The sequence below is a fragment of the Lingula anatina genome, chromosome 2, assembly GCF_051362555.1.
Source record: "Lingula anatina isolate TDL-2025a chromosome 2, LinAna3.0, whole genome shotgun sequence".
Classification (NCBI taxonomy): domain Eukaryota; kingdom Metazoa; phylum Brachiopoda; class Lingulata; order Lingulida; family Lingulidae; genus Lingula; species Lingula anatina.
In genome coordinates this window covers 45,254,522-45,268,059 of record NC_141768.1, presented here as the reverse complement: position 1 = coordinate 45,268,059, position 13,538 = coordinate 45,254,522, and the positions used below count along the sequence as shown (strand labels likewise).

Here is a 13,538-nt window from a genome sequence, read left to right as displayed (position 1 = left end):
TCTGAATATATCCTAAGAAGAATGTACTCATCACAATTGTTAATCTTTTTTGTGCATATGGGTCACTTGTGTAAATACTGGAAACAGAAAGGCACTGCATATATGAATCATTTATCAAATTGATACAGTCCGAAACTTCATTTTTAATTCCACAAAAGTACAAATCATTTTAACATACTGTACTGCTTTCCAAATGTCACGAAAGCGAGTGAGAAGCAATTTATTATTAAAACCTACAAGTCATCAGGTGCAATTCAGATCAGTGGTCATTCATGGTTACTGGTCACTGTGGCAGTCATTTCATGTAATTAAATATCAGAAATAATCAATACAAACATTTCACTTAAATATTACTCCCAGTCACACACACACTCTCTCTCTGTCTCTCAATCTTTTTCTCGAGCTCTGTGTGTGTGTGTGTGTGTGTGCGTGTGTGTGCGTGTGTGTGTGAATGCACGCATGTGTGAATATCTGCACACGCCCTTGTATAATTGCATACATGCACCTGCAGGCCTGTAGCCAGCAATTTCAAAAGGGGGGTTCTTTTTCTGAAAAAGTGGACCTTTTCCCCCAAAAACTTATGTACCTAGACCAAATTTTACCCAGAGTGGACCTTTTCCCAGCAAAAGGGGCGGTTCTTTCGAACCCCCCCTGGCTATGGGTCTGCACCTGTATGCTTAAGTTACCTGAAATTCAGAACTTACTGGAAACTAAACCCCACCATCAGTAAGTCTACGCTGTCTCCAGTAATCTCTGAAATTCACGGTATCTAGTAATTAGAAGTGTAACATGACCTACTCCTTTGCAAATGGAGACCGACTCCTTTGACATGGACCGTGGATATGTCACGCTGTGGTCTGTAATTGCAGTAAATAGCTCCTCTTCATCCTCTCCATCAAATGGAGGCTAAAATAAATACATATCAAATACTTCCCTAATCTCGTACTTATTGGAATATGTCATAGCACCACCATAATCTAAATATCTATTCTAAATAGTGGCCATTTATAGTTTCTGAAGACGTAAGAGCATATGACAGAATGATGGTTTATACATTATACTGTATCTTTCTGTGCTACAGTCACATAAACTTGACAGATAGTAATAATAATAGTAATTTAAATGATTGAGTAGGTTATGTGATATTCCAAACATAAAAAGGAGGACATCAAAGATGCTAAAATTGAAAAAACTATACTGACACCATATTCTTTGTTAATTGCATGCACCTTATGTATTTTTGATGTGTGGCTATTGTCATCTGACATAATCATAATTAATAATTTATGACTAAGCTTTCTGTTTTCATCCCTGAGCAGAAAAGACACATTACTACTTAACAAAGTGACTGGCAAATATGAAAAAAAAAGTGCATGAAATTGTATTCATACCCCCTCCCCATCCCTGCTTAAAAAATTAGATCAATAAAAAAGTAAGATTGTTAGAAGACATACAACCTACTTGGACTTCCAAAATTGAACAAAGCAGACTAGCAAAAACACATTTAACCACCTCTCTTTAAATCAAAAATAAAAGCTTCCACCTACGTGTTTATCTATCTATCCATCCATCTAGAAGGGATGGGACGGGACAAGGGATGGAACAGGATAAGATGGGATGAGATGAGATGGGATAGAAAAAGATGGGATGGAAAGATGGACGGACAGAGAGTGAAAGAAAGTTCAAACCCATTATCTCTATTCCCTAAAGCCACTCTTGGAATCCTACCTGTCCAGCTAGCATTTCATAGAGCAATACACCATATGCCCACCAGTCCACAGTTTTACCATAGGGTTGATATAGTACAATCTGGAAGAAAGGAAACATAACTGATAACTGCTCTAGAGCATATAAACAAATATATATAACAGAAAAGATCCGACATGTAAATGGAGACTTCTTCACATAGACATTTGATACCCTACGTTGCAGTTTGTGATGCCACTAAAAAGTATACCTTTGTCCTTTCTATCAAGTACAGCAATACCCAGAAACTTAATTACACACACACACACACACACACACACACACACACACACACACACACACACACATGCATGCTGCCTTGATGCTTTATCACACTTAAAAAAAATCAAAATATAAATAATCTGAAATGTGTAATTCAGAAAGAGCATGGAAACTTTCCTTCAATTACATTCATTTATTTTCCAGACAGATACAGACGATGGCAGTAATCACATTTTAATGAAGATTACATAATGGTTATGCGTCTACGTAAATAAATCATCAGTGTGGGGCATACTTGACAGGTTGTCTGTTCCTCCTGCAATACATAAATTCTCCATCTTTAAAATTCCCTCCCGTATTCCTACAAGGCACTACAGACATTACGCCATCAGTCCACATTAAAATGTTGTAATTTTCTTGATTACCACCTTGTTCTGCCTCCAATTACACATAGATGCTTCCCAAAGGTAAAATTGATTCCATTATTTCTACATTAATGTGCTTTCAATTCACTCGTTTCATGTTCCCCACCCTGGCTATATATGTTTACATAATAGTGTACAGCTTAATGAAGCATCACCAATGTATCACCAATGCATCTACTTTTTTTTTGGTCATATGTTAAAAAGATTACTTTTTTATTGTTGGAGTCTTTTTTTAAGTATATTAAAAATCTGTGAAGTTTTCTCTTCATTTTTCCTATCTTTCAGAAAATCACTTTAAGGTAAATCACAAAAGCAAGAGCATATACCACATTCAAGAAATGTTCCTCAATATCATAGGTATATATATCCAGCTCTTTAGCAAAAAAAAAAGAAAAAGAAAAGACAAACTTATTTGGCCACGGGCCATGTTATCCTGGCATGAGTTCAGGCCTATTGTCTACACAGGATTGCATTAAGTGATGTTTTGTGTAACAGAAGTTTGTCACTCCCTGTATACATCAATGTCCTTGGGCGGCAAGCAGCCTCATAATTCGTTTAAGTGAGTTCTCTTCGTCTCAAATTCCAAGAACCGTTCCTTAAAGGCATAATCAGAAACTACATGACTGCTAACAAACTACATGCAAACCTGTCATCAGAGGTTCTGAAGTGAAAAACTCATAATGTTCGGAATTGATCAAGTCTTGAAATAACATTGGGTGCTGGAATGATTTTACAAGTGTAACTACATATACCTCAGGAAAACAGAATGATCTACATAGTTCTGCAAATGTAACATTTTAATTAAATTTACAATGTATTTTACAGGATTTCCCTAAAGTCTTGATACAGAGAAAATGGTATTATTCATAACTTATAATTACTATTAAAATTTTATCTGACAATTTTAGTTTCATTTTACAAATTAAATATGCATTGGATTTTGCATCACAAATGGTAGAAATAACTCAAATGTTGTTATCTACATGTATAAAGCCTTCAATCAAATAAATTGTAGTGCATTTTTTATTAAAGAAAACATTTATTTTGCCTATGTGCCCAGACTTTAGGGACAACCTGTGACCTGTACCATTACCTCTGGGGCTATATAATCTGGAGTTCCACAGAAAGTGCGTGTCATCTTGTCGTTTAACATATTGTCCTTGCACATGCCAAAGTCGGCTATCTTTATGTGGCCTTCACAGTCCAACAACACATTGTCCAGCTTTAGATCTCTGTAATTCAAGTTGAAATTAAGTCCTTAAATGACAGCCAAGAAGACATGATATTCACCTTAATGTGTATATTTGGTATACTGGTAAACAATTAAGACAGGTTCATAAGGATGAGGTTCTAAACCTACAATCTGTGCCAAAAACATTTAACCTGTGTTGCTCTTTGAGCCACTAAGATGTGATAATCTACTGGCCTAAAGCAGAAATTAGTGAACAGTAACTGAATAAATTTGCAAATTTCTGCTGGAGCAGTTTCAATTATACTGCATTATATCGACATGGGTATTTGTTTAACATTGGGCGCATTTGGAACAAGTTGATCCACAGACTAACAGATCTGCAGATAAAATATGGCCATCCCACTTAAAAGCTATTCGACTAAATCTCCTGATGGTCTCCCCGCCTCTACCCCTGCCGTCCCTGCGGGGCCCTTGCAGTTAAACTTCAGAGCTGAGATTAAATCCTTTAAATGGTGCCTGTGGATGCAGGAAGACCATCAGGAGATTAGCCTTTTAGTTATTAAGTGGGTCGGCCATATTTAGTCCGCAGATCAGTAAGTCCTTGGATCATCTGCTCTGAGTGTGCTCACTGTAGGCTGTGACCTTCATATATATTTTGTTAAGTTATAAGTAAGACCGTTGCCTACAGTTGACAAAATTGATACCTTAATCTGCATATTATCTATTGGTCAGTGTGACAGATTTTGGGAATGAAGGTATTTATGTTCGCTGGTCAAATGATGCATGTACGAAACAATGCTTCATAGATAAAACTCATTTTATGATGCTTTTTTTAAATAAATAAACTGGATGCCTCTAAAAAAATTGGAAGTCTTTTGTCAAAATTCAAATTCTAGGTCCAATGTTGACAATATAAACCATATTAAATATTACAAAGTTAAAAAAAGATAAAGAAATAAAATTGGTGTAAAAAAAATCGTGAAAAGCAATTTCTATGTTATAACCAGTGGGTGTTCAACTTGAATAAATCAACTGAATCTGTAAAGTTAAATCACAAAATGTATTCCAGATTACGAAAAAATTCTCAAAATGTCTCACCTGTACACCACTCCCTTTCCATGAAGATAGAATAATCCAATAGCTATCTCTGCAGCATAAAAACTGAAAATAATTTAAAATAACAAGCATTTATCATATATAACTATAAAAAAATTAATGAAGACAAAATTATAAGAATGTGTAATAAAATAATGGTTCCAAATGATTGGGATCAAGCCAGCACACTTCATAAATGGCCTTAAAATGAAAGGCACTTCAACCATAGATTTTATAGCATTGTGTTTAAAAGGGCAAATATTTATCATTCCTACACATTATAAAACTACATTATCACTCCAGACAACCAAAATCAATGTTGATTTCTACCTGTGAAAATCATTCTATTTTTTTTCCTGTAAATATTTTTAACAAAACATTGTATACAAATATCCAAATTCTGCTCTAAGACAGAATTTTGTGAACAATTTTACTTGAAGGGCTCGTTCCCAATTTAACTATCGTTCTACCTAGAATGTTCCAACTCCTCTGGGACTCTCGCTGAATGCAATCAGTTTAGCAGATTAACATGCCTCCCCTTGTTTCCAGCATACTTGCATAATCACCAGCTTAATCTGTTAAACTGATTGTATTCAGCTAGAGTCCCCAAGGAGTTGGAAAGGTCTACGTATACTGATAATTTCACTGGATGATATAGTTTCTAAGTCATATAGTTACTGTGATGAAGTGCAAGGCTTATCCCATTGGCCAAACTTGTCAACCAATGAAAATAGATGCTGTGAAGGGTTTTTGATTTAGTTATTATTGTGGGTAATATTTCGAACTCATTTTAACCATTTGTACCTATTACTCGTGTATCCAGAACAAACTTAGTACAGAAATAGGCATGATTTGCACTTTCTTAGACCATTTGGGATTGTTTATGTTTAGGATTCATAACCTCAAATCCATCATGATATCCCTTTGAAAAACTTCCTGACAATTACCTCATCTTCAGAATTAATATTTACTCTATTTGCTTGGCACATTGAACCTTAATTGCAATTTTTTCCAATGCTCAAATCCAATATTTGTCCCTTTTTTCAGAAAGTAAACAGTTCATGTTGATGATGATTATTTGTAGTATATATTAATTTCTGAATAATCATCACTTATTGACCTATATATATATCTATTTACTAACATATCTTTACATCTATTATTCATAAGATGTCAGAGGCAGCTGAATTTCCAGCATGACAACCATCTTGTATATTTTCTTTTGCATGTCTTTTGTTTTCTTGTAACAGAAATATTGATATGGAAACTGGCAAACATCACTTGTAATGGTAAAAATTTTAATTCAAAACTTGAATACTGGTTTATAGGTTGTTAGTTTCTAAATAGTTTTGTGAAAGATATAATTCCTTGGTGACTGAGGGAAATTTGTTAAAATTTCAGGGAAAATTAATATAAAATATTTAAAATTTTTGTTACGTGGCTCTTACTGATTGAAATGGTTACATACTGGACAGTATGTCAAAAAAAAAAATAGAATTTTTCGTGAAAACTAAGGTATACAATACATGAATCAGGTAAGAACATAAATATTGAATGATAAGTTTTTGAGATCAACTTGGTAAAATAAAGGTGCAATGCAGTTTTGCGTCTTGATTTACTGTTCGCCCCAAAGGCCACTACTGCTTAAGACCAAATCCTTGACACATACATACATCTTTTGAAATTATACTACAGTACTGCACATTCCATTTTAACTAAATCAATCAAAAATATTTTTTGAAATTGCACATTAATCTGATGACAATTTCCTTTACATTTTCTAAAATGTAAAACAATATTCAAGTTGCTTTAGTAATTCCAGGTTTAAAAAAACAACACTGACTTAGGGTTACAATCTTGTCTGGGATCTATATACCAAGTCTGACAGAGAAAGGTTTCTTAGCAGTTACTTTCCATTATTCCAGTCTATAATGGCATTTTTATAGGTGATTCACAGTCAGCAATAAAGAGATCTCTCAGTACAAGGAATCTTCTTGCGTGGAAGAAGAACCACTTTCTCAGGTCATATCAATGCTCTAGCAGATAATTGCATAAAACATTTGTCATATTTTTGAAAGATAACAACATGCCTGACTTTAAACCAGTGAAGTTATTATGATGTGTCAGCTTTAGGAAATCATACCTTCTAGGGCAAAAAAAAAATCAAATACAAGGTAACGAGTCTCAAAAAAATATTTGTTAGAATACACATTTTTATCCAATGATAGCCCTTGCCCCCCCCCCCCACCACCACCACCATTCTTTCCTGCCAAAACTACTTGTTACTATGGTTACTCACAAAAATGTTAAGACTGACTTTAAGAAATAAATACTTATTGTTGATATTAGGTCCCTCCACTTGTGATTCTATGGACCACCAAAGGTTTGGACCACATATGAGAAAACTTTGAAGCTAAAGATTGGCCAAAAATTGGCCAAAAATCAAGGTTTGCATGTCGCCATAGCAACAAGCATTTTCAAGAAGCAAGAATGTTGATTTGGAAGGTTGGGATCAAGGTCTATTACTGGATCAAAATAAAGGAAGGGAATCTTTTATTTGCCCTGACAACCCATATTTAATTCTGTTATTTGTTAGAATATACAGGTAACTAAGAAATTCTCTCCTAACAACATTTATTGGTTTTCCAATATACTGGGTATATTTTTTAAAATTATACTTCACTCCAACTCTTCTGACACTGATAGCAGAGATAAAAAACAGACACTCTTACTACAAAAGAGAGAATGAGGGAGAGAGAGACAGGGCAGGTGATATTCTGCCAAAGACTAATAGCTGAAACCACATAAGTTAATTAAGTTCTGGGAAAACTGATTTTCTAGTACTTAAAGTCACGATGACATGTCTGTTTAATGGCATTATCGACTGGTTAGACTAATGGAACAAAATTCACAAGTCCACAAATACACATGGCACAATCAGTCTATTTCTTTTTTTCTTTTTCTTTTTTTTTTTTTTTTGTGTGTGTTTAAGATATTATGGATGTTACTTTTGCTGAAAGAACCAGTACCCATGTCATGATAAGTTCATGTATCAGGATTAAAGAATATATAAATATACAAATTTGTTCTCTCTGACAATAGGGGGCACTAGCAGTCTGTTACAAAAATGGTGAAAAGCACCCTGTGATATTTCAAGCAATCAACGGGAACATGTTCCTGGCCAGACATATCCTTTGTATTTGTCAGTGAGATTATAAATAAATAACAGGCCTACCAAACTACCAGACTCGGCACCTATGGATCCAGAATAAACTGGTATATCAGACCACACTACCCGTTTTCAAGGTGTGTGTCAGATTGCATTACAGAGTATCAGCCACCACACCGATTTTGCCTGGTGCGCGATTTGTGATAGCAATGATCCTAAGCAGGGTTGGAAAGTAGTGCATCTCATCTATATTCATGCGCTGCTGCAATTTTCCCTGTTTATGCTAAAAATTTTTTATTTTCATGACTAGCGGGATGGACGAGATCAGGGGTAATCCTAGAATGGGGTGAGAAACGTCCATTGTTCTCGTCAGCGAGGCTGGCTTTTTTCAGGGTATGTACGCACAGACAGAAAACTAAGTATTGTGGAACGTTACTAATGAAGCCACTGGTAGTACTAGTAGATATCAGCCTGTAGTCTTGAACAAGCGCCTCGATGACGAGTGAACAGTTGTCAAAAACAAAAGACCCAGGTGTGGTAGTTCAACTACTGTTCATGCGTGCCGCAACGACCAAACCAAATTGCTCCTCAAGGTCACAAAACAATATCCAGTACTGACGGCTAGACTCGTCTTAATCATATAAGTAGCGCGTTTCCACCCCCTGACGAGATTGAGGGAGTCGTCTGTCGCCATGCAATGTTGTTGTATTCATACGACTCCTACTTGACGAAAACGAGGCGTGATACCCTGATGACAGGTAGACTTACAAAATTTGTGATGGGGTATGATACTCTGTAATGCGATCTGACACACCTTGAAAACGGATAGTGTGGTCTGATATACCGGTTTATTCTGGATCCATAGGTGCCGAGTCTGGTAGTTGGGTAGGCCTGAATAATTTTTTAAAATATTTTAAAGAGCACAGTTAGCTGATTTTCAGTCAAAAATGGAAAACTTTCCTAACACATGTGGCTATGCCCTTCTCCTATCCATTTAGGCAAATGGGCCAAACTTAAATGTACAATTTTACTTTGTCAAGTTGTAGTATGGGTAAATAAATTAAACAAAAATTTAAAAAAAAAAGAACTGAAAAAATCATAACTTTCAGTAAATTAGACACTTTTTTGTGGATTAATAAATAAATGAATATTTATGCTTTAACAATAAACTGTTCTAGCACGGGAGTTGAATCAACAATGTCTCATTGTGGTAAAGATTCCTCCCTAAAAGTAAATAATCTCTACTTGATGAAGATAACCTGCCACTGAAGACCTCTCATTTTTTCTCAGTTTGTAATTACTGCATGTTCCAGATAAAATCATAAACTGTTCATATATCAAAATTATTTCAAACAAATCCCTAGAGTGTTCATACATCAAAATTACTTCAGACTAGGGCACTACTTTATCTTAGATTATCATGATACAGGGGTACTTTATCTTAGATGAGCACACAATGGATGAGAAAATTCAATATTTTGTTGTTTGGTGATCTTTTATTTTCTTTTCTAGGCTGCCTCATATGGAGATGATATCATACCCATTGCTCCACATTGGCCTGTGATGTGATTAGCACTGCTTCACTGAAAGTAGTGCCACCTACAAGACTGCCAACTTGCAGGGGGGGGGGGGATGGAGGCTGTCTTCTGGGTCTTCCAGAAGATGGTCAGAATATTTCAAGTTTACATTAAAGTTGTCTAATTTTTCTATAAGAAGACAGTTAAAAATGGAGGATGGATCAACAAAGATAACTTGGAAGACTGTCAGAAAACATTTCTGGATCTGCCACCGAACTTACACATTTTAAGTATTGATTCTCTGTTTTCAGGTGTTCTTTTATGCTTTGTTCCTTTATATTATTTTCTGCTCTCTCCTATGTGCGTGTTACTAACTTATGCCCTGAGGTTCAGGTCTAATATGAGGGCTAACTTCTATATTTTCAAACCTACATACATGTATAAGTATGTTTATTACAAGTTTGTTTGAAGTTTTCAACATACCAAACAAAGATAGCAGATTAAGATTAATTTTCATACTAGATATTAAAACCAATTTTGTCTAAAGTTCTTACATGAAACCATGCAGCCCCTGCACTACAATATATCTCCACAGACCACATCTTTTGATTTACAACCAAAAGCCAATCACCCTGTTGTCAGCCAACTCCACAGTGACCATTATTAAACCAATCCACTGAGACAGCAGGGTAATAACCTTTTTTAAATACTTACACAGCAACTGGCTCCTTAAACTTGCCTTCTTGTTGTATTCTAAACATAAGATCTCCACCATTCACATACTCCATCACAAAATAAAGGCGGTCCTACAAAAAAGAGAAAAATTACTATTTACAAACTACAACACTATCTATTTAAACAATGGGTGATAAAATGTGAAATACAGTAAGCATGCTTCTTAAATGAAAATGGTTTGGAGAACATATGTTGGGATATACAAATTTTGACATTTTTTCCCAATCTGTTGTAACATATAGTGCTCAAGACAAGAAACTATAACTTACTGCTGAAACAAATCTCTTGTTGAAGGAATCAATAAACTTAATCCTTTATATAGCAATAAAAGTCAAATTTGCTGGAAATTTTAACTCTTTTCCACTCTTAACCAAGATACACCAAATGTGAAAAACATTCTATCTATAACACAACTTCTGAGATCTAAATTTTTAATTTTCCAGTCATTTGTGAAATCTAAACACCGACAGGTACCTTAAACTGGACATACATTGTAACAGTAAAAAATGAACTTCATGGAATGTAGTTCTCTTACTACTTTTTTTTATCCCAGCAAATATCAATAAAAGTCTATTTATTAGAGAAATTTGGGCTTGTTTCACAAATTCAAAAGAATAAGAAATTTGTTCTAATTGGCTTTGCCAGACATATTCTGAATCATTTAATTACAAAACTTTCAACTTTTAAGTTTAAAAATTTTGTAGTGAAATAGGCCTCTGGTAATGGCCTGTAAAGCCTAAGTCCCAACCGGGCTGCTACGTGTTGTCTACGGCCAAAAAAATGCAAAAAACATGGGAGTTCGTGCGTGAGGAGCACGTCCATTGTGCAACTTTTGGAGGACGCAAACAACACGTAGAAACTTTTCAACATGATCAACAGCCACTACGTGGGATCTAGCTACGTCCTAGCCAGATGCAAGGAACCTAAAAACCGTGCGTCCAAAACGTAGTTGGGAACTAGGCTTAACTGTGGCACTTCCAATCAATACACATTTTCTAAACTTTTTAAGCACACTGTATGCAGTCAAAAACTTAGTCATCTTTTGTATCTGAACAGTCACCAAAGTACATTTATAAAACATTACATTTGGATCCAGATGTTGGCAAGCATAATGTTACTTGAAATGTGCCACAATGTTTAATGCACCTTTAAGAGCAGATAAGAATTGCAACAATCTGCCCACCCAACCATTAAATATTACAATTGTGTAGACACCAAATACACCAATCTTCCACCTTGTTTTTATGATTAATTCCAATTTCTACAGAAGGCAACACAGAGAAAAGAGAACATAATCCCCAATGATGCATTTTAACAAAACAAAAATCTAACTCTGGCTGGCAGGGTGAAACTAACAAACATTCTTTAAGCATTACAGCATTTTCCCCTTCTCCCAATGTATTGGGCTGCAAATTCTGTATAGTAGTGCCATAACAATCAATAGTTACCAATTAGCTGCAAGGTTATTAAAGCAAATACTTCAGAGGCAGAATAATTGAAACTATGCTTTAAGAGAGCTGCTAGGGATACTCATATCCAATACAGATAGTAAGCCACTGCCACCTGTCTGCTGCAATTTATGTTGTAAAAGCTCTTCTATCAGGAGATTTGGAGCAGTTTCAAACTGCATTATCCAAAATACCATCAAAGTTTCATGGCTACCTGCTCGAAAACCAGCCACTTTCCTAATTAAACAAAAGTGATAGATTCAAGTGTTCATTTTGGTGGCAGGTCAAAAAATGTCAGAAGCCATCCTGGGGTAGCGCTACCAATTTTCTTTGCTTAGCCGAATCACCACTTTTTGTTTAGCCAATTTAAGTCAATTTTAGCATTTGGCTAAATTGGCGAGTGTTAGTGCTATATGTACCCCAGCCATCTGCTTGTGAATATCTTCAGATAAACTGAGGCCTGTCTTTTTTATTTCTTGGCATGATCAGTATGGCTGTCGTTGTACATTGCACACATATCAATCAAATAAAGACACTTTCTTTTAAAGGTACCCCTTGGGAATTCTGTTTAAGTTTCCAAACATAATCAAAATGAGTTTCAAAATGCTTCAAAAGTAAGTGAAAGCTTATATTGCTTGACTTAACAATCATGAGACAACTCACTTTTAGATAAGAAAAAAAAAGAAAAAACTAATAGACACTGTATAAAAGATAGCATAGACTATTTGCTGCAAATTCAATTTTGATCATGTTCTGCATATACAGTGACACATAACAGAAAACTACAGTAATCAAGATTAATCAATAATAACGTCCCTATGGATATTTTTCTCTTTACAGAATAAGTGCTTTCATGTCAGGGGTTTCTCTGCTATAATGTCGGTTTACCACATAAAACATCATGTTGGGCTTACAAAATAATTAGATATCTCCATTGTTAAAATAAGAACTGTATATATGAAATGCAATAGTCAGAGCAATTTACCAGACACCAAAGGTGAAATATATCTGAAAATCCATCAATGATCCATCAATGCTTTTATGGTTTCAATTTTCACGCAGCGCTTACCTTATTTTTATAATAATACAGATAGTTAATATGTTTATCTATCGCGTTTTCCCTAATGGCAGGTTGCGTTTAGGATGCAAGGTCTTTATCCAACTCTCCGGAGCAATTCAATTGAGAATGACAAATGAAATTTCTTCTGCGGCTACAAATAGATAGACTTCCTATTGTAACAAAGCATTTCTGTTTCTGCTAGATTGAAAACGTCAACAGTGAACATCAAATAATAAAGACATTGCCTGCTGAGTTTATTAAATCACTATCACCAGTTGTTAGAGAACAATCAAGAAAAGTGAAGACAGCCCTCACCATGGTCTGGAAACAAGAGTGGAGTTGCACCAGAAAGGGAGGCTTGCTTGCCATGGCTAAGACCCGCTTTTCAATCATGGTGCATTCCACGTCATCGTCTTGAATAATCACATCTTTTTTCAGAATTTTAATAGCATATAGCTCATCGGTTCCTTTTCTCTCTGCTAACATTACCTGAAAAAAAAAGGATTTCCAGATCAATGAAATACAGATGGTGCACAAGAAGTCATTGTAATGAACGGATCTTTTTTTAATACATTTTCATTTTTGGTTACAATAACTCAGAAGCCATGTCCCATTCTATTTCTCAAAGTAAATGCATGTGCTATTTAAATTTGCTGTTTTTTTTTCTCGATTAGGTACACAGAAGTATACGTATCATCTCTTGAGCATCCAGTTCATCAAAACTCAGGAGGTAAAAATTGTCTTACTTTGCCAAAACTGCCCTTGCCAAGAACCATCAGGAAATTAAAATCTGAAGCCCTGGGGATGTCCTGTTTATTCTGAGGGATTTCTGGCAACTGAAAGTCTTTTTGTTCGTCTAGACGGGACCTCTAGAGAGAAAAAGCACATAAACTTCATTAAAGATAGCATTCTCTTAAGTCAGCTTGAAA

At 35.2% G+C, this 13,538-nt stretch overlaps 1 protein-coding gene across 2 annotated transcripts in view; it reads right to left on the bottom strand.

Moving 5' to 3' along the window:
- LOC106160836 (calcium-dependent protein kinase C) overlaps window positions 1-13,538 on the bottom strand; it is a 63,541-nt gene that overhangs the window by 8,455 nt on the left and 41,548 nt on the right. For both annotated transcript variants that reach the window (XM_087004057.1, XM_087004058.1), the window contains exons 8-14: window positions 13,356-13,478; window positions 12,925-13,098; window positions 10,081-10,172; window positions 4,684-4,746; window positions 3,487-3,625; window positions 1,729-1,809; window positions 799-906 (exon numbers count right to left, since the gene is read on the bottom strand). In XM_087004057.1, coding sequence (XP_086860183.1) covers window positions 799-906; window positions 1,729-1,809; window positions 3,487-3,625; window positions 4,684-4,746; window positions 10,081-10,172; window positions 12,925-13,098; window positions 13,356-13,478 — 780 coding nt within the window. The remainder of the gene's footprint in view (window positions 1-798; window positions 907-1,728; window positions 1,810-3,486; window positions 3,626-4,683; window positions 4,747-10,080; window positions 10,173-12,924; window positions 13,099-13,355; window positions 13,479-13,538) is intronic.